This window comes from Hippocampus comes, unplaced genomic scaffold (assembly GCF_001891065.2).
Source record: "Hippocampus comes isolate QL1 unplaced genomic scaffold, H_comes_QL1_v1.1 scaffold51, whole genome shotgun sequence".
Taxonomy (NCBI): Eukaryota; Metazoa; Chordata; class Actinopteri; order Syngnathiformes; family Syngnathidae; genus Hippocampus; species Hippocampus comes.
The window spans coordinates 2,156,564-2,176,944 of NW_017805497.1; the positions used below are offsets into that span (position 1 = coordinate 2,156,564).

Below are 20,381 nucleotides of genomic sequence, written 5' to 3' on the forward strand. Positions count from 1 at the left end.
ATATTGTGATAATATATATATATATATATATGTCCTTCTCTCCCCCACTTTGACTCAGTGTGTTGTTTTTGCAATGACTTCCGGTCAAATGTGGAATCACATCAGAGGCCCTCCCTATGCTCACAAAAACCCCCAAAATGGACAAGTGGTAAGTGTTCCATTGTGCTTGCACACACACACACACACACACACACACACACACACACACACACACACGCGCGCGCGCGCACACGCACACACACACACACACACAATACACATTCACTACTCCCTTGAGTCTCTTTTTCCATTAGTCCTATCTAGTGTTTGGCCAGCCCGCTTGAGTAATAATGCACTTGGTAGTATGCACCTTCCAGTGGGTCAGTACTGTGACAAGTTTTTTTTCAGTGCATGTTTTTTTCCGATTCGTTTTCCCTTGTGTTTCTGGGCAGTTGACACTTGACACTTATCACAGCAATGTGTGTGTTGTTCAATTTCAGATGCTTTTCGTAATTAACTGTAGCTGGTCATCATTACATATTTGTTTCACTAAATGTGAAATTAAATAATGAAACTATATGAAAAAGTGAATGAATTGGTAATCAAAGAGAATTTGTTTAAAATACTTCATCCTAAAATTATGTCTTATTGCTAAATTATCATTATTAAATTATTATCTTCATGAAAAAAAAAAAAAAGGTTAATTCAGATTGGATTATTTTGGTGTTGATTTCTAACTAGTGTCCCCCTGCTATAGTGCAGTTTATCATTCAGGCCCCTGCTGTATTGCAGGTTTTGCGATCGTTTTTTTATGATTTTTTTTTTTTGTCTTACAGTATGCTATTTACTGTAGTGCTCTCCCCTGTGGAAAAGGAGACCCAGATTCACCAATGCACTTTTCAACTATTTTATCGAATGCCGCGAGACCACTAAAACATAGTGTAAACGCAATGGGCACACTCATGCAGGAGCTGCAATCGGCCACAGCCCATATCCAGACGCTTAGACGTAGACTGGCCGACGTCACATGCCACTCTAGCGGGCCCCACTTCTTAACGGAACAGGAGACTACAATCTATAGTGAGGATAAGCAAGACGGATGAATGGATGGATTCTCATTTAATAATCAGTTGCATTCTGTAACACAGAATGATCAACACGTATTGTATCAGTGAGGGGGTACGATGACAAAAACATTTAGGGTTACACAAGCGAAAAAAGGTTGGGAACCACTAACATGCAGTGCAAGCCAAGCTTCAACCATTGCATTTTCTCTCGAGCTTCTGGTCCAAATTGCCTCACGCCAAATATTCAACCAAAATAGCAACAGCTATTGTTTTGTTAGATCCGATGCAAATTGCCCTGATATTTTCATATTTGACCACCTTCTTTCTTCCTTCTGTGATATCCTGAAATCCCTCTTTCCCTTCATTCCAGCAGTCAATAGCTTCCACCTGCCGGACAATATTAAAAAGATCTCTCTTATCGTCTCTGTTCCCCGTACCTTCCCTCCTCTTTTTATCTTACTCCCTTTTACATTCCTGTTTAATTTTCCACTTTCCTCCTCATGTGTGTCAGCCTCGTCAGACAGTGAAATTCTTTTAGAATGATGAGCGAGTGAGGTAGACTTTATTGAAGGGACTTTTGAGTGAGGTAGACTTTATTGAAAGGATTTTTGAAATGACGAATAGTACGAGCGGGTAGATATAATTTGTTTGAGCTTAAACACTGTGCAGTGCACAAATATTCTGCCTGTTAATTTTTGAAGGCACGCACACACACACACACACACACACACACACACACAGACCTGTGATCACAAGCGGGCCATAGTGAGCCTTCCCTACCCATCAACTTGCTTGCACCACCCTGCTTGAAGCACAGTTCTCTAAAAAAGTTCAGAAAAATAATAATAAATTAAATAATTGTAGAAAAAGGTACAGTCATTTCTATGTTAACCTTCACTACGGATAGCAATTTCCATACTTTGTATAATGTCACGTGACTTATGCATGCATGATGTCACATGTGGCTTCAGGAGTCTGCAACACAGCATGCAGTCTGGGGCTAGCATGTGCATTGGGCTGTGAGTTCGTTTATTGCGTGTTGATGGCCATTTAGTCATTCACTCTTACGTGTCTTTAAGCACATTGTTAGATTTGGCCATAGTCTGTTCCACCAAAATGTTTTGTTTGAATGTTTTCAGCGACATTTTCCGTGTACCCATGTTACTGCGTAGCAATGGTGAAGTTGTTGTCACGTCACAAATTTAGGTACCAGGAGTGGTCACAATTCAGTGTCACAATTAGGGATGAGTAGCAAAGATGGTACTTTTTGGGGTATGGGTGGATTTGTGTTGGTAATACCAAGTGCTGATTCATGTGAAATCAAACCTTGCCAAAGTTTCAGTTCTGTGAAAGAAAAACAATTGTGTATAGGGTTGCACACCTACAAACAATTAAATTGTGAATAATCCAATGGAATGAATGAAAGGGGTAGAAGCGCAATCAGTCAAATTTGCAAGAATGCATGGAATATTAATTCAGCTATATCAAATAGACAAGCCAGTTGCACCCTTTGAAATATTCAAGTCAACGTTTTTGGCTTCCTATCAAGCACTTCTTTGTTTGCATCCTATTAGCTGGGGAGGTTATTACCATATTTCCAGCTGATTTCACAAGGTAGGAGGAAAACATTTTTTGGAAATTGTTACTGTCTTACAGAAAACCCGTTTTATTTTTATGTTTTTCATCCCAAAGAATCATCAAAACACTTTTATTGCCTTGCAAATAGTAGACTTTCAGTTTGCAGAAGGACACCACTGTGTTTGTTATGTGCAGCAAGTTATTCCTTACACCACTGTGTGTTCATATTTGCTCCATCTCTTACTGTTTTCTTAAATCATATGGGATGACTCCAACGGTTCAGTTAGCAAATGAAACAAACTGACCTTCAGGCGAGACTTCCGCCCAAACCAGCAGATCATGACCAATAGTCACTGTGAAGTGAGATGTGAAAGAAAAAAAAACTATATATGCATTTACACTGCTTTGCTTTTGGGAACAACATGGCTGCCTACTGAAATCAACTGGTAGGGTTCACCCAGCCAACTAGCACTGATGCCTCAAGCGTGTGGCAATATTTTACTAAAAATGAGATCAATATCACAATCAGTTGCAAAACATGCCAATCCTTAAATAACAAAACCACAAGTGTCGGGCTATCAAAAAGAAGCCGCTAAAGCTAGATGACAAGCAGGCTTCAATCCCCACATCAGCTGTGAGCCTATTCACTAAATGCACTCCAGTAACAAAGAAAAGACATACAATATACTGCAGTGATTGATCAATAACCTCTTTATTGTAAAAATAAACAGTTTATGTTGCCAGAGAAAGCAGCCAACCAGCATTTATCTCAGCCGTCAGCCTTTTTCTCGCAGACTCTCATGCAATCCTCTTCCTCCTCCTTCCACTGGCCCCCATTCCCTGACCCCACCTAATTCAACTGCATTTTGACGTACCACCCTATGGTGTGTCGATTTATTATACACTCACCATTCTGGAAAAGACACATGGGCCAAAAAAAAAAAAACCCCGAAATCTTTTTCAAAGAAACTAAACGCATTATTCTACTTCATCGCTCCTTCAGTCCGTTGAACACCCTCCTCCACGTTCAGCTTTGTCGACATTTTATTTTCCCCTCTTCCTGTCTGAGTGCCTCCTGACCTTTTGCAAACTAAACAGACGCACACATCCACACTCACCAAACACATGATACAGTCTAGAAATGGAGGAATGTGGTTATTTGCAAAGGTTACATGGCCTCTGGCTATTAACGACCAACACTGTTGTGGGTTTGGATCAAGAGGAGAGCAGTAGCCATGAACACTCAGCATACCTACTGCCCACTATGTACTGTTTCTTGGTGCTTATCATGTTGTCTGTGACAGCAAAAATAAATTACAACTGACCAAAATGTACCAGTTCTTATCCTTTTAAAGTATGGCTTTTAAATTGGGGTATACCGCTTATGTGTTCATAAATTTTGCATGCTGACTTTGCTCAGACTCCTAATTTGCTTCACTGTCTTTCTTGACCAATGCTATTCAATTCTCATACAATCACGGTATCTTCATGTGAATGTATTCAAATGAATGCGTGCGTAATGCAAGGCACTCACACTGGCAGATCACATTTTTATTCTCGTGTCAGAGACAACATAAACACATATTCTAGAAAGCTTGCCCTAAAGTTATGCTAAGGAGAGAAAAACATTGCCTAGTGAATTATACTGAAGCAAGTTTTCGAAAGGTTGTAGCCTCGATCGACTTTCTTGGATAATTTTTCAGTTGACTCTGCTCAACGTTGAGTTTTTACAGTCGGCCTTTTTTTTTTTTAATGATTACACCTACCTGCAGTTGAATTTCTGAGTGTTGTGACTTTTTAATGCAATTTAGTTTACTTGTGGGATACGTTCAAGGCTTTTTTTTTTTTAAAGTGTAGATTTATTTATTTTGAACACAGTATAGTATACGGCTTTTGCATAGCTTCTGAACATTGAAGGATTGCTCCAAGTTGATTTGTTTTTTGTTTTTATTCTGGCTTAATCTGTGCAGTGGTCACAAAACCATAGCATTGCAAATACCGTATTTTCCAGACTATAAGCAGCTATTGTTTTCCCCACACTTTAAACCATCCGGCTTTTAATGTGATGCTGGTTATTTATGAATTTTTACTGACGAGCTTCAAGATGACAATATATTTACGACACATCTGACCAATGAAAATACATATCAGAGTGGACCGATGAAACTGTCCCGAGTCCGCCCTCATACTGAATATTCATCGTCATTTGTTGTTAGAGTGTGCACACGGGCTGCCTGAAAGGCAGAAGTCTCTGTGTATATAGCAATTCGCGGGCGTTTAGGAGTGAACATGGAGGATATAGTAGAGTGAAAATAAGCATCTTGATATGTGTTTAATGAGCATATGGAACAAGTGCCATAAATACCAAAATCTCTGCGGTGTACCCCCATCTCTCTGTTGTTTGTTTGGCAAATGACTCCCAACATCACTGGCAACTGAAAACAAGCGCTGACGGCTAGTCATGCAACACAGCATTTCTGGCCATGGAGTGAAATCCCATGCGCTTCCAAAACACATAAGAAGCGGCTTTCCAAAGGCTAAACTGCCACGGACTTACGTGCACTGCTGGCTGGGGTGTGACTGAGAAAGGTTCAGGGATGTCACTGTGTACGTAGCTGAGTTTGGCATTGTTTAGGGGGGAAAAAAACAGTTTACCGCTGTTTGAGATAAATAAATGTTTAAAAAAAAAAAAAAAACATCTGTGTGACCTCTTTCCTTACCACTATCACATGGAGACCCGCGGCTAATAAGAAGAATCGGCCAATGTATGTACAAATTTGTCTTTCTGACTAAATGTAGCCGTTGCGGCTATTAACCCAAGTGCGTTTTATCGTCCTGAATGGACGGTAAATGATATTCATTAATTTTCATCTGCTATATGATGTCAAGATTTACATTAATTAGAACAGTGCTGCCAACTATGACGTATTTGGTTTCGCAAATCTCAACACGGTCACTTCACGGCCCTAACATGGTGTTCCGGATATTAAAAAATAAAAAACAATAACCATGGGTCACATTGCCCAAACACATTGAAAAGGAGCAAAAACACTCGGTAGATATTTGTGATCTACAATGGACAACATGCAGCCTTTGTCAGTGGCTCCAGTAGTGTAAGCATTGCTGTGAAAGCTCCGCGGATGCTAGCAGACGAGTCCAAAGTTAGCTGAAAGCTACCGACTTGAGTAGATTCATATCAGCAGCGAGAAACAAGTGTTTGCACTCAAAGTGAAGCTTAATTGGCAGATGATTATGTCCATTCATGCACGGACAACAATTGTGTTCTCATGACAACTTCATCCGTAATAGAATAACATCACACTGTGTTGTTATACTGTCAATTTCATAATAGTTGTTGGAATATGCCAAATGGCCACGACTTGGTGAAGCGTAGCAAATTATCACTGACATTTTTAATCAATTGTTTTTATTTTGGTCCCTGAATGTCTGTCTTCCCATGAAAATAGTTTAATTAAAAAAAATGTTTGTGCATTGTATGCTGTCGGAATGTCGCTGCCAAAATTGGAACTTTTTTTAATTGATTTATTCTTTGAAGCAATAATATGAATTTGTTCAGTATAGTGCCTTAATTTTAATGAAGCAATCATACAATACAATCATAGCCATTAATGCAATTGTACTCCTATTAATTAATAATTATTCTCCTTAGACATATTTTGTAAACTACGACTACACAACGGAAGAAAGATAAACAGGAAGTATCAGTCACGCTAAAACAGGGGTGGGCAATCCCAGTCCTGGAGGGCCGCTATCCTGCATGTTTTCCATCTGTCCCTGTTGCAACACACCTGATTCAATTGTTCAGGCCTCGACAGAGCTTGCTGATGATCTGATCATTTGAATCAGGTGTGTTGGAGAAGGGACAGATGGAAAACATGCAGGATAGCGGCCCTCCAGGACTAGGATTGCCCACCCCTGCGCTAAAACATGTAATTAGCTCTTACCAAAGCCATTGGAAAATTTACAAATGTCCTCCTTCTTCTCGTCAATTTCAAATGCTGTTGACAAACGGGTTTTATTACTCCAACCAACCGGAAATGTGGAACCCGGATACACTGAAATATTTATACAAACCTAACGTGAAGCGATTTGATAAATGTTGACAGCTCTAAGTAGTATTAACCTCTCCAATATTACAACCTCAATTTGTTGTGAAAGAAAAACAAAGTAGAAAACATCTCCCAATATCCTCACATTATTTCAAATCACGCGGACTTAATTATTTGACCTAGGCATGGCTTGATAGTCTTTAACGAGAAAAAAAAAATCCATCACTATAATTGGATCTGTGGAAGGTTAACAATGTACGAGATGTCACTAGTCATTAATATTAAAAGGAATTAGTTGACAGTATCCCATACGATGGAATTAGATCGACAAGCAAGATGAGATGTGTTTTAAATATATCATTTGTTTTGGAATATAGATTCCACTCCAGCCTGCTAATGGTATGTGTTTTTGTTTTTACCCATCAAGTGCAATTTTCTTTGTTTTACAGTTCAAAGCTTTCTATTGCAATGACACGTTGTCTCTAAACTGTCCTATCCACGAGCATGCATTTATCTACTAGCTATTATTATACAGTAGACATGTGTGACTACAAAGGAAGAAACACACATTCGGCATCGCACACTAATGAATGGAATTCCTGCATTCTAATCCATCAGATTAATTGGAAGTGCCCGGCCATGGATTGAGGAATTTTTCATTCCAAGCACCGCTCTTCCGTTAAGGTTTTATTTGCAATACTCGTTTGGATGAAAACTCGGTAGACTACGGCTGCAAAGATTTAAATTAAGATCTTATTTTAAAGCTTGCAAAACTTGCAACTCAAGGTACTGTATTTCTCTCTGTTTATAGATTTGTTTTTCTTCTGTGCTTGATTTTTCCACATTTAAGTTGTGTAAGTGTGTTTTGAATCAAGGTTAGCGTGGTAAAAATATGAATTGACAAGTTAGCTACTCTTTGTCCCCCAATGTTGAAATGTAACCAAATCATATTTTGTGCACCACGATTTTTGGTAGCATGATAAATTTGGGGTTTGGCAGTGTGTGACAGTGCGCCAAAAAGCCAAATAGGTCTTGATTTGCTGCTGACTTGTCATGCAAATATACTGTACAAGAATTTCCTCCCACTCACAGTAATTTCAGTGGTGAAGCAGGTGACATTGTATTTTTGTGTGTTTGATGTGGCTGCACTATATAAAAGCAAAAATTTATGCATGTACTCTAGAAGCTTAGTAATGGGTGTGTGAAAGGCAGGCTACAGCTTTTATTTGATATTTTTCAACAAACGAGACTTACATAGTTCAGCTCAACCCACGTTTCCTGATGGAGTGTTTTTCAACATTACAATTTATTGAAAATGGAAATTGAAAAAAAGTCAGGAGGATAAGCAGTGTGCGTAATGGATTTGGATTTCTGGTTTAGCATTTGGCTTTTTTTTCCTTTTTCTTTTTTTTAATTTCCTCGAGACATTGACAAAGAAGTAGTCGCTTTTCTCAGCACTCTCATAACATTTGGAAAACTAATTATCTTTACCCATTATAGAGCATATCATGCTATTTAAACAATTCCATCGTCACTCTGCGGCTTGATAATAGAAGAATCAAACAGCAACTTGCAAACCTCTCTTGTCATGCCACCAGAAGCAACCTTTTGTTCTTGTGCAAATAAGGGTTGCTTTGTTGGTTGATGAGTAAGGAAGGCATCTTGATAACAATTCAAAAGCCCCATCTTGTACAAGACAACAGTGTCTGCGGGGAAGACAAAAGTCTCAGCTCCAGGCCTGAGCCTTTGTCGGTTTTATGCCTGCTTTCAAGTGCGAACATTCCTAATTTCCCTCCAGCGAAGCAAGAAATATCTGTCCGCCTTTTTTTACTCCTCCTTTGTCATCTTCTATTCATCCGTCCGTCCTGGTCCATGTCTGAAAGAAAAAGAAATAAACACCGACTCAGTCAAGTGGGGAAACGGACGTTAGATGTGCCGTAAACTTGGGCGCTAATAATCGTGAGAGGCTTAAAGGACTCTCAGACCTTCATTCATCCGTTTTCTCATTTCCAAAGGACGACCGCTTTGTCTGTCTTTCTGCCTTTCCTCCATCACATGGAGATGATCAGCAATGTAGTTAAATTTGGGTGTGCTCACTGGCCTGGAAATTATGGTCATCATAATACTTTTCATTAATGGTCTTTTTGTTTTTAAATGTACTTTTTGTTGTGTTTTTTTTTAACCAATCTGAAATCCAAAAAATATCTCAGCAGGTCAAGTTATATTTTCACATAGGACCACTTATTTGGTAGTAGCTTCGCAAATCTGTTCAATTCATCTCAAGCGCAGAGGTGCAAGATAATAAAGAAAGCAGATTTTGAAATTTAAAACAGCCTCGTGGACGCACCTCCAACATGCAGCTACCGAGGACAATCCCAAATGATGTGAAAGTGGACAGGGCCGCCAGCAAACCATCCGTTCAGAGTGCTTCATCTTCTATGCTGGGGTATGAAGGAATGAAGTCAAGTGTTTCCAGCTGTATGGCCTCTAGGAAGGAGATCTTGTTGTCTGCAAATACGGTCCCTTTCTCCCACTCCTTTTAAATTCTGACGAATGCGGTATAATCTAGAAATAGATTTTTGTCAATAACTGCATATTGGAACTTTTGCAGAATATATGTGAGGCTCTTATGAGGGAGCTGTACACCATCAGTACACATAACGATCAGTGGGGGTCTCCATTAGTTGACAAGATCTTGAATGTGATACTATATTTAAGTGTTTCTGTAGGTCTGCATTGAACCCGCTGCCCACTCAGGGATACAATTTCACCCTTTTGCACCTACGCAGTACACGCAAGAATTTTCTTATGACTCACAAACACACAGAGAGCCTGAGCTCACTCTTTTGAACACATGCAGTATATTATACACCAGGGATCACCAACGTGGTAGCCCTCGAGGCCCACTTGAGTAGCACGTGGGCCTCTTCTAAAAATAGCTCACCTGTGATGGGACATTGTGATTTTCTATTAATGTTGTAAAAGTAAAGATTTGAAAATGTAAACACTGGCAGAGATTTCTAGAAACAAAGTGTCGCATGCTGATATTGATGTTCCCTAATTACGAGATGTGAGATGAAAATTTATAACGGAAACATTATCCATCCGTCCGTCTATTTTGAACACCGCATATCCTGAACGGATTTTTTTTACAGCAACAATGTGAAAAGTAATTTCCCAACCTTTTACAAATGTGGAAGCCACAATTGTTTGGTCAGTAGTAGAACCTTAAACGATGTGTAGCTGTTGAAAACTGGAAAACACAACGCTATCTTCAACACCCGCAAGCCACTTGTGGGCCATTGAAAAGGATAACATACTTTTGGTAGCTTTGTTTTTATGCACAACCATAATAGATTTGAAATGTAACAGTCCAGATGATAAGTGGAGACTTTTTGGCATGAAGTTGTAATTTAACTCTTTCAGGGACCACAGTTACTACAGTGGACAACATGTTATCAGGTTACACGGTGCATTAAAGGGTTCACGAATGACAAGAACTTCACGCAGAATACCTCGATTTTTCAATACAGTGGTACCTCTACTTAGGAACGTCTCTTCATACAAAATGTTCAAGTTACGAAACGTCTCAACAGGAAAATACTGCCTCTTCTTGCAAAAGAAATTTCAAGATACGAAAGGTAAAAATACAGTATGGCCTGCTACTCGCAGCTCCGAGTTTCCTGAACGCAACATACTTCTAGCTGCTCTGCCATTGGCTATTACCGAGCATCATCCTGGCATCCCATTGGCTAAGAGGGACCTCTACCGGATGTGTGTATGTGTGCAAATAGATAGGTATGTGTCTATGGTGGGTCCTCATTATTCGCCCCTCGGGCCACGAGGCGTTCCAATTGTTTTACGTAAATGTGAATCACCCAGAAAAGTGTTCACCAGTCGGGCGATCGTTCACTCTGCTGATGTTTGCCTTGGACATTTTCGAAGGATTGTTAAAAGCCGACAAAAGCAAACGTCCTTTGATCAGTTCTTGACAAAACACCAGGCAAAAACCACTTCTGAGAGAGAACTAAAGAGGGCGAAAAACGACTAGGATGCAGTGACCGTCATTACATTACATTATGCACAACTCTCCTTTATTGTGCAATAATCTAATTGTAGCATTTGTTTCATAGTTTGATGCCGTTTTATGCTTTAGGAAATATTTATGTCTGAATCTGGCGGGAGCTTGAAACGAATTAGGGCATTTATATGGAAAACGCATCTGTACTTACAAAATTTTCTAGTTAAGAAATTTCTTCCAGAACCAATTAATTTCGTAAGTAGAGGTACCACTGTATTCTTCAATGATGAGCCCTTACTGTCTCTCTCCCCTTCCTTTCTCTTACAGAGTTACATCCATGGCAGCAGTCAGGCTCAGTTTGTGGCGGAGTCTCACATCATCCTTCTTCTGAGTATCCTTTAGTCAACGTGCTTCTCTGCATACATCGAGTATCAAATGATACATCGAGTATCATCGAGTATCAAATGAGCTGCCGTACACCCTGCGAGGTGTACGGCAGCTCATTTGATCAACAAATGTTTTCGATTCTACACACTGTGTTTGTGTCTTAATTTGCGAGCACTCACGCCAACTTTTTATTTCAGAATCAACATCCAAATGTTGTCACTTATGCTTGTTTACGCCGAAATGAAAGTTTGGTCATCAGAAGGTTCTCTCTGCGCAAGGAGGCTTCCTCGTCAGCCACATTGTACGAAGACACACGTTTTGTGATTCCCTATTAAATTATTGTGAGAACCTGTAGCATGTATAGAAAATTTTGAGTCGTTGGGGTTTTAAAGAAATGTTTTTGTTTGTTGTGAGTTATTTTTCTTTTTCCCCTCTAACGACTGTACATTTCGAATGGGGCATATGGACTTATATGACATAGCTGTCAGTGTTTTTGCGTGTACTGTACGTCGGGTAAATTTGAGCAGGACCTGTGTCTGTGACCAATGATCTTGGAAATCTGATCGGCATGACTCTTAATGTGATTGCAACAGTTTCAGGCAATATATACTGTAAGACTGAGTATACGGGTTCCTTGACAAACATTCCCCAGATGCTGCCATCACCATGGGGATGGTGCTGCTGAATGAAGCTGCTACCTCCAAGGGTGATGTCGGCAAAAGGAGAAGTAAGTAAAGACTACTGTTCCTAGTGATCATGTTTTTATCCTTTTTCCCTGGCCGGTAGCGTGTAGCAAGGCTAAAATGTGGAAACTGAGGCGAAGCATGAATAAGTCATTAACTTCACTTGAAGTTTGTCCTTTGCAAAATGTATTAGTGGTGGATAAAATCAATGTTATCCACTAAGTCTGACTTTTTTTTTTTTTGCAAGTCAATTGTTAGGATATTTTAACTTCATCGGCTTTTTGTCTCACCGGGCTCAACTGAATGGATTAAAATGACTGCATGCTTTCTCAACCACTCCAGGCGAAACGTAATACAACATATGTCTTCTGAGATGCCTCTTATAGTTTGGGCTCACTGGCTTATGTTTAGTTTTAAAAACGTGTAAATGTTACTTGAGGAGCATTTACAGGTTGTCTGCGGCGACAGGGGATCATAATGATGGTACTTAGTGTTATGATGTGCGCCGAAATTGACATCCTTCCTGGGATAAAGCGCTCATGCCACTCAACATCAAGGCAAACCTCATGTGGATTGGCACAATGTGCCGTCTAACATCGCATTCTTTACATCTTAGTCAGGTGTTACTACAAATGGTCTAACTGTAGTTGGTCAAGTGGTCTGCACGTTCAAACACCTGGAGCCACCAATATTCTTTCGAATTCGGGCACCTTAAGAAAAGATTTGGGAGATGGAGGACTCGGCTCAACAAGACCTTTTGGGGCCGATTACTGTTTGCCGATCAGCAACAAAAAAATAAAAATAAAAATCATCATAAATAAATAACTGATCCAATCACAAGACGGGGCAATATGTCTATTGAAATAATTTGCTCATTAAATGTATGGATTTTTTTTTTTGTATGTAATGTATTCATTGACAAAATTTAAAAGAGGGCAGTGTAGACTAATTAACCTTATATGTAAATGTGCCAGATTTTAGCCCTTGGCTAGTTTCCATCTCGAGTGCCCTGGCAGTTTTTTTTTTTTTTTTTTTAACGTATATTGTGTACCGTTTACTGATCATCACGAGAACTAGTTGCAAGCATTTTTCCCCCCAATATTTCCCAATCTTTGCAATGCCCCAAGGAGGGAAAGTAGAAAGGAAAAAGGTGTGATTTGAATATAAAACATGAACTCATTAACAAACAAGCAGAACTTGATTCTTAGTGCCAATGTAGCTGCTTTCAAAACTTCCAATCGAAAAAAACCTCACTTGTGGATTTATGAGTCATAACACCAACACTGCAGGATGAAGTGAGGTGGAACGCTGAACGAATACAGCAGTCTTTGGGACTTTGGTGTATGTATCTTTGAAGACAGTGAAAGCGTTATGAAATGAGGTCCTCACATTGAGTTAGTTACATACATACCTATATTTGTTTCACAAAAATAAGTTAAACAACCGTAGAACTGTGGACAATAGGGAATGTGCATTGCATCGTCGTCATCGGCGCATGCGACATTGTGGATCCTACTGCGCTATTGTTTACAATGCAAAACATGGTCTGTGACATTCCCTCTGAGGGTTCGCAATACGGTATCAACAGGGTCAACGGAGTTGTTCTCTTTGAAATATGCGGCAAACTATATGTCAGGCAACAACAGGAACACCGAGTGTTCTGTGACAGAGACGAGACGGCCATTACATCTGCTGGAGTGGCAAGGGGGATCGATACTGTTTGACGTGATACCATTAAGAACGATTCCCAAACTCAAATCAGTGGTACGGTCCTTTAATGCACTCTATTTGCAGTATCGTGCCACAAAGGAAATCGGAACTGGTATTAAGCAGCAGACTCACACAAGGACCACCCAAGCAGCAGAGCGGCTTTCTGTGCACCAATGAAAAGTTATTACTACAGTTACAATTTGACAGGGAGCACCAAAATCTCTTAGTAGTCACCAAAATTAACATTTGGTGGCGCGCCACAAGCATCAAGTTAGTGTCTTTGTAAGAAACCCTGCAGCTGTAATGACATTGATCGGTCAGTCAAAATGTGTATAAAATGCCAAATATTGGCCGTTCCAAAACACTCGATCAGATCAGTGTGAATTTTATAAAGGACACGCCCAATATTGGTCACTATGAACGATTGTTCAATCTTACACAACAACAACCATAAATGGAGCCTTCCACTAAGGCATTCTTGACTGAAGGGCACATGAAAGCCTGCTTGATTTTTATTTTATTTTTATTCCAAAAGGCATCCGCGCTATTCTCCAACGTGGAGAAGCAAGATCAAAGAAATATCAAAATAATTTGGCTTCAATTTTGGTGCCATTTGAGGAGAGGCGCACAGAGTAGTCTCATTAATATCATCATTCGTGAAAGTTGCAGCATACAACTTGGAAACTTTAAAGATAGAAGGGAAAAAATAAAGTCCTGGGAGAAAACTAACCGTGGTGCTCACAATCTGAGGCAAGGGCCACGATTTACACAAGAGTTGAAGAAAACTCAGAAGGCATCTGAAAATAGATGGAAGATTATCTCCATCCAAGATTGCCGTGCCAACAAGAATAAGAGTCTTCAAAAATAAGACCAACTTTTGAAATTTCCTCGTACCGCATTTGGAGTCTCTTGCATCTCTTGCACATATGCTCCAACCCAAAAAATGAAGTACATTTTTTGCAAATAACATCGATTTGTCAATTACACTGAATTTTTTTAGATTTAGAAACAATTTAAAGACTTATCATTGAATTAGCCATTCGTATTGTCCTGGGTCACATAACTAAAATAAATCAAAGTCATACTCAATTGACCCTTTCCAAAATCACCGCGGGTGACAGTCATAGGCATGTCTAGCAATCCAAAAATACACGACATAAAGGGATGGGCGAGTGAAATTATTTGAAACAATACTTACACGAGCTGAACAAAAAGACAAAAGATAAACATTCACTCTTGGTCCATTTTCATGCCAGTTTCCACCCAACTCAAACTCTCATTTGTTCTATTAGGTCTGAAAACTGAAACTCGTTTTGTTCCGCCTTCATCTTTGAGTTCATGATTGTCTGGCAGGGACAATATTGTGCAGTCAATCAAAAAGGGGGAAAGAAATGAATGCACTTACCATTTCCAGGCAGATGTTAAGCATTTCCGTGTCTAAACTTACAAGGGAGACTAATCTGTCAGCGACAGTCATCGTTATCACAAATGCGGATGGCACATGAGGCATTGGGTTTATTGAGCTCTACTCTGTGGTTACAAAAATAACAATAATAAAAATGTCAACATGTTTCATGTGGTTTTTTTTTTTTGATAAAGATGAATAATGAAGACAGCTTTAACACACATCTTACGTTTCTAGTAAGAAACAATATCCTGCTGAGGCATCTTATGTCTCTCTTGTTGATGATGTTTAGCTTCTTAATAAGATGACTTGATATTTTCATTGACGAGTTTTGACACGGGCGGCCCGGTGATCCAGTGGTTAGCACGTCGATCTCACAGTGCAGATGTACCGGTTCAATTCCAGCTCCGGCCTCCCTGTGTGGAGTTTGCATGTTCTCCCCAGACCTCCGTGGGTTTTCTCCGGGTACTCCAGTTTCCTCCCACATTCTAAAAACATGCATGGAAGGTTGATTGGACACGCTAAATTATCCCTAGGTGTGAGTGTGAGATGGTTGTTCGTCTGTATGTGCCATGCGATTGCCTGGCAAGTTCAGGGTGTCCCCCGCCTACTACCCGAAGACAGCTGGGACAGGCTCCAGCACCCCCCGCTACCCTTGTGAGGATAAGCGGATTGGAAAATGGATGGATGGATAGTTTTGACACAGTAACCAACCCACAAATGTAGAATACAGCGATGAGAACCACAGATAATGCGGTTACAGAACTTGGAAAGGTGTTCGGCACACCAGTAATAATTCACGGAAATAATTATCGCCAAAATCTGTTACACACTGTACATAAACTTGCAAGCTCAAACGCTATCAATTGACTCAAGGTTTTAAGTCTTTATCATAACCCCTGATTAACAATATACGTTGTTGTTGTTAGGTACAGTAAATGCCATAGTGTTGCTTTCCGGATTAGCCGATTAAGAAGGATGAATTTCCTTGCCTACACGGTGTGTACACACAAACACGAGATAATTCTTGTGAGAGTCTTCAAAAATAAGACCAACTTTTGAAATTTCCTCGTACCGCATTTGGAGTCTCTTGCATCTCTTGCACATATGCTCCAACCCAAAAAATGAAGTACATTTTTTGCAAATAACATCGATTTGTCAATTACACTGAATTTTTTTAGATTTAGAAACAATTTAAAGACTTATCATTGAATTAGCCATTCGTATTGTCCTGGGTCACATAACTAAAATAAATCAAAGTCATACTCAATTGACCCTTTCCAAAATCACCGCGGGTGACAGTCATAGGCATGTCTAGCAATCCAAAAATACACGACATAAAGGGATGGGCGAGTGAAATTATTTGAAACAATACTTACACGAGCTGAACAAAAAGACAAAAGATAAACATTCACTCTTGGTCCATTTTCATGCCAGTTTCCACCCAACTCAAACTCTCATTTGTTCTATTAGGTCTGAAAACTGAAACTCGTTTTGTTCCGCCTTCATCTTTGAGTTCATGATTGTCTGGCAGGGACAATATTGTGCAGTCAATCAAAAAGGGGGAAAGAAATGAATGCACTTACCATTTCCAGGCAGATGTTAAGCATTTCCGTGTCTAAACTTACAAGGGAGACTAATCTGTCAGCGACAGTCATCGTTATCACAAATGCGGATGGCACATGAGGCATTGGGTTTATTGAGCTCTACTCTGTGGTTACAAAAATAACAATAATAAAAATGTCAACATGTTTCATGTGGTTTTTTTTTTTGATAAAGATGAATAATGAAGACAGCTTTAACACACATCTTACGTTTCTAGTAAGAAACAATATCCTGCTGAGGCATCTTATGTCTCTCTTGTTGATGATGTTTAGCTTCTTAATAAGATGACTTGATATTTTCATTGACGAGTTTTGACACGGGCGGCCCGGTGATCCAGTGGTTAGCACGTCGATCTCACAGTGCAGATGTACCGGTTCAATTCCAGCTCCGGCCTCCCTGTGTGGAGTTTGCATGTTCTCCCCAGACCTCCGTGGGTTTTCTCCGGGTACTCCAGTTTCCTCCCACATTCTAAAAACATGCATGGAAGGTTGATTGGACACGCTAAATTATCCCTAGGTGTGAGTGTGAGATGGTTGTTCGTCTGTATGTGCCATGCGATTGCCTGGCAAGTTCAGGGTGTCCCCCGCCTACTACCCGAAGACAGCTGGGACAGGCTCCAGCACCCCCCGCTACCCTTGTGAGGATAAGCGGATTGGAAAATGGATGGATGGATAGTTTTGACACAGTAACCAACCCACAAATGTAGAATACAGCGATGAGAACCACAGATAATGCGGTTACAGAACTTGGAAAGGTGTTCGGCACACCAGTAATAATTCACGGAAATAATTATCGCCAAAATCTGTTACACACTGTACATAAACTTGCAAGCTCAAACGCTATCAATTGACTCAAGGTTTTAAGTCTTTATCATAACCCCTGATTAACAATATACGTTGTTGTTGTTAGGTACAGTAAATGCCATAGTGTTGCTTTCCGGATTAGCCGATTAAGAAGGATGAATTTCCTTGCCTACACGGTGTGTACACACAAACACGAGATAATTCTTGTGCAGTTGAAGCATAATAATGACTACCAAGGACATGAGAAGGTAATCTGCAGAAATGCAAAAAAACAAAAAACAAAAACAGACTGATGATGGGCAAGAGCTAAGGACATGAATATTGAGAAAACAGTCAACGCCAGGGGAGGCCGTAGGCCTACTGTTCTTCATGGATGAATCTTGGACATTTTGGTTTCGCAGTTTTCTGATGTCCAGTTCAAGTTGTTTTGCTTTCCAAGTCTTCTCAATTTACAGCAATCTTTGAGTGTCTGCGTATTATTTCTTTTGCAGTTATTTGCTTGGTTGGCCTTGGACTGGTCGTGTTTTTCTTCAGCTTCCTGCTTTCCATTTTCAGGTCGAAGTATCACGGATACCCTTACAGGTAACTACACAGTCAACAATCTCTTTTATGGATCAGTCATTTTATCAAGCTTAGGGTAGCATGCAGTTAGTCACATAAATCAATGATATTGCGTCCAAGTGAATTAATTTGTCATTAAAAAAAGCCTGCTGAAGCAGAATCCTCCGACCACATTTTAGAGGCAAGTCCTTTTGTCGAGAGACCAGCTGTGACATTCTGTTGTGCACTTTACGTTCCTCCTGAATATAATCCTGAATGCATTCATTGCTGATCGACCCCAAAAAAAAACCCCATCGCGTAACATCGAGTCAACACTGGATGAAGAAACAGTACTGGAAGCTGAAAGCATACAAAGGCAAACACAAGTAATGATTCCAGGACCAATAAATACCCGTCAAAAGGGCTTGAATCCTCTGGATACATGTGGCTTCAATAACTACCGCAGCTCGATGTTCGGCTGAAGGACTTTTAGTCTGACTGTTACCGAGCGGAATCAATGCAGTGAGGAAAAGCTCAGCCATGGCTTGTGAAAAGGGGTGTTTTGAGTCAAAAAGCCTTAAATTATGGTGATGTTAGGAAAAGCGGGACCGGTAGGAAAGCTTTTATGTTGCTGATTATCATCATTTTTATTGTGTACTTGGTATGCTTCGCCTTCATGTGTTTTATCTTGTGGTAGAATACTTGATAATAAATGATTTTATATATATATATATATGGTCACTTTAATCTGCAGTCCATTTTCAACCTAAATACAGTGGGATCTCTAAATTCAAACAAAACATTTTCCATGAAAAACACGGATTGGCTTATTTTTCCCTGAACTATATAATTTCAGTGCCATTGACCGCAAACTGTATTCAATATTCAGTTTCAGTGTTTTTTTGTATTTTTTTTTTTTTTTTGTCAGGAATATGACTTGCTGCCCTTATCTGTCCTTCTCACTGTCCGCCTTTGCCTGCTTTATATCACAAACCCTCCCCCTGTCTTTCAGTTTCCTTATTAAGTGAAAACAAGGAACGGTAGCTCATAGAATGGCCAAGGTGGTGTGTGAAGTCGACCACATACTTGAAGAGGCGGAAAGCAGCCTTGCTGTTGGATCTCCAATTCATGTTGTAGGTTTTATGTTATTTAAATAATTATAATAAAAGTAATAATAATAATAACTGTAAACCGATAGTTATTGGTAGTATTGTTTTTGTTCTTGTCATCGTGGTTGTTGTTGTTATCATCTCTGCTAGCTGAAAAGAGAAAGCTCTTCCTTGCGATGGAAAATAAAAGCATTTGTCAGAACTCGGTGTCTTCGTCATTTGTTAGGATTTCTGTTGGCGCTCAAGCAATACAATATACTCACCATAAATACTGATGCAGAAATGATACACTGTTTTCTCGGCATCATATTTAAACTCTTGAAATATCAGCCCGGCAGACCGGTGGGCGACTGGTTAGCACGTCCGCCTCACGATGCAGAGGTGCAGGGTTTGATTCCGGCACCGGCCTTCCTGTGCGGGTTTTCTCCGGGTACTCCGGTTTCCTCCCACAATCCCAGAACACTCATGGCAGTTTAATGGAGCGCACTAAGTTGTCCTTAGGTGCGCTTGTGAGCGAAAATGGTTGTTTTTCTTTGTGTGCCCTGCGATTGGCTGGAAACCAGTTCAGGGTGTCCCCCGCCTACTGCCCGAAGACTGCTGGGATAGGCTCCAGCACACCCGCGTCCCTCGTGAGGATGAGCGGATTAGAAAACGGGTGGATGGATGCAATATCAGCCTTTCTTTCTTCTCTATCACAGTATGAACAAAATCTCCATAAGTTGCTGTTTTGCAGGTTTGAACATTTTTGTTGTTTTCTCAAGCTACTGTTGTCGTCAAGTCCACACACTGTCCATGATGTGACAAAAAACAAGAACAATGAACGTGCGCTTTTAATTTCATCCCAAGAATCATTGCTCCAGCTCCAGCCGCTCAGAAATCTAATTTGCACTGCACAAAAATGTGTTCGCCAACTTTTCTGCAAGTGGATTTCATTTAATTTTCAACTAAGACCCTTGAGACATACAGAAAAAAACATGCATGAATTATCTGTCTTGCACAGTGCCCAGTGAAACACTGAGTGGGTTGTGGAGCATTGAAACCATTTATGTAACTGCTTGCGAGTGGGCAAGAATAACAGTGGTGTGGCAAAAAAAGACTATTTTTGACAATTGTTCGCAAAATATCCCCTATTGTTTCATTGAAGCCTCAAATCTTATAAAGGGAGGAAACACTACCAATATGCAAAGGCATTTGCAAACACGGCGTGCGATAACTTTTGAGACTTTTGATCTGTTCTGGAGTGCTCAAACCAACAGCAGCAGTCACGTAACCACGTGCGCTCCTGTCCTCCAGGTGACAACTTTAGTGCCATTTCCTGGCTCAGAGGCTGACAAGTACTCGGTCCAGTCAACCGCTAGCTTCACCTTCCACCGGGCAGCCGAGTGGAGTTTTTCCATCACAGTTGGACTTGAGTCAATTGTGTT

At 40.2% G+C, this 20,381-nt stretch overlaps 1 protein-coding gene across 1 annotated transcript in view; it reads left to right on the top strand.

Annotated features, from left to right (window-relative positions):
• Positions 1 to 19,159, top strand: part of tusc3 (tumor suppressor candidate 3) — a 43,346-nt gene extending 24,187 nt beyond the window's left edge. Inside the window, exons 6-10 of the mRNA XM_019876821.1 lie at positions 59 to 148; positions 11,043 to 11,106; positions 11,755 to 11,829; positions 17,800 to 17,890; positions 18,861 to 19,159. Of these exons, the coding sequence (XP_019732380.1) occupies positions 59 to 148; positions 11,043 to 11,106; positions 11,755 to 11,829; positions 17,800 to 17,890; positions 18,861 to 18,876 (336 nt within the window). The 3' untranslated portion in view covers positions 18,877 to 19,159. The remainder of the gene's footprint in view (positions 1 to 58; positions 149 to 11,042; positions 11,107 to 11,754; positions 11,830 to 17,799; positions 17,891 to 18,860) is intronic.
• The last annotated feature ends 1,222 nt before the right edge of the window (positions 19,160 to 20,381 follow it).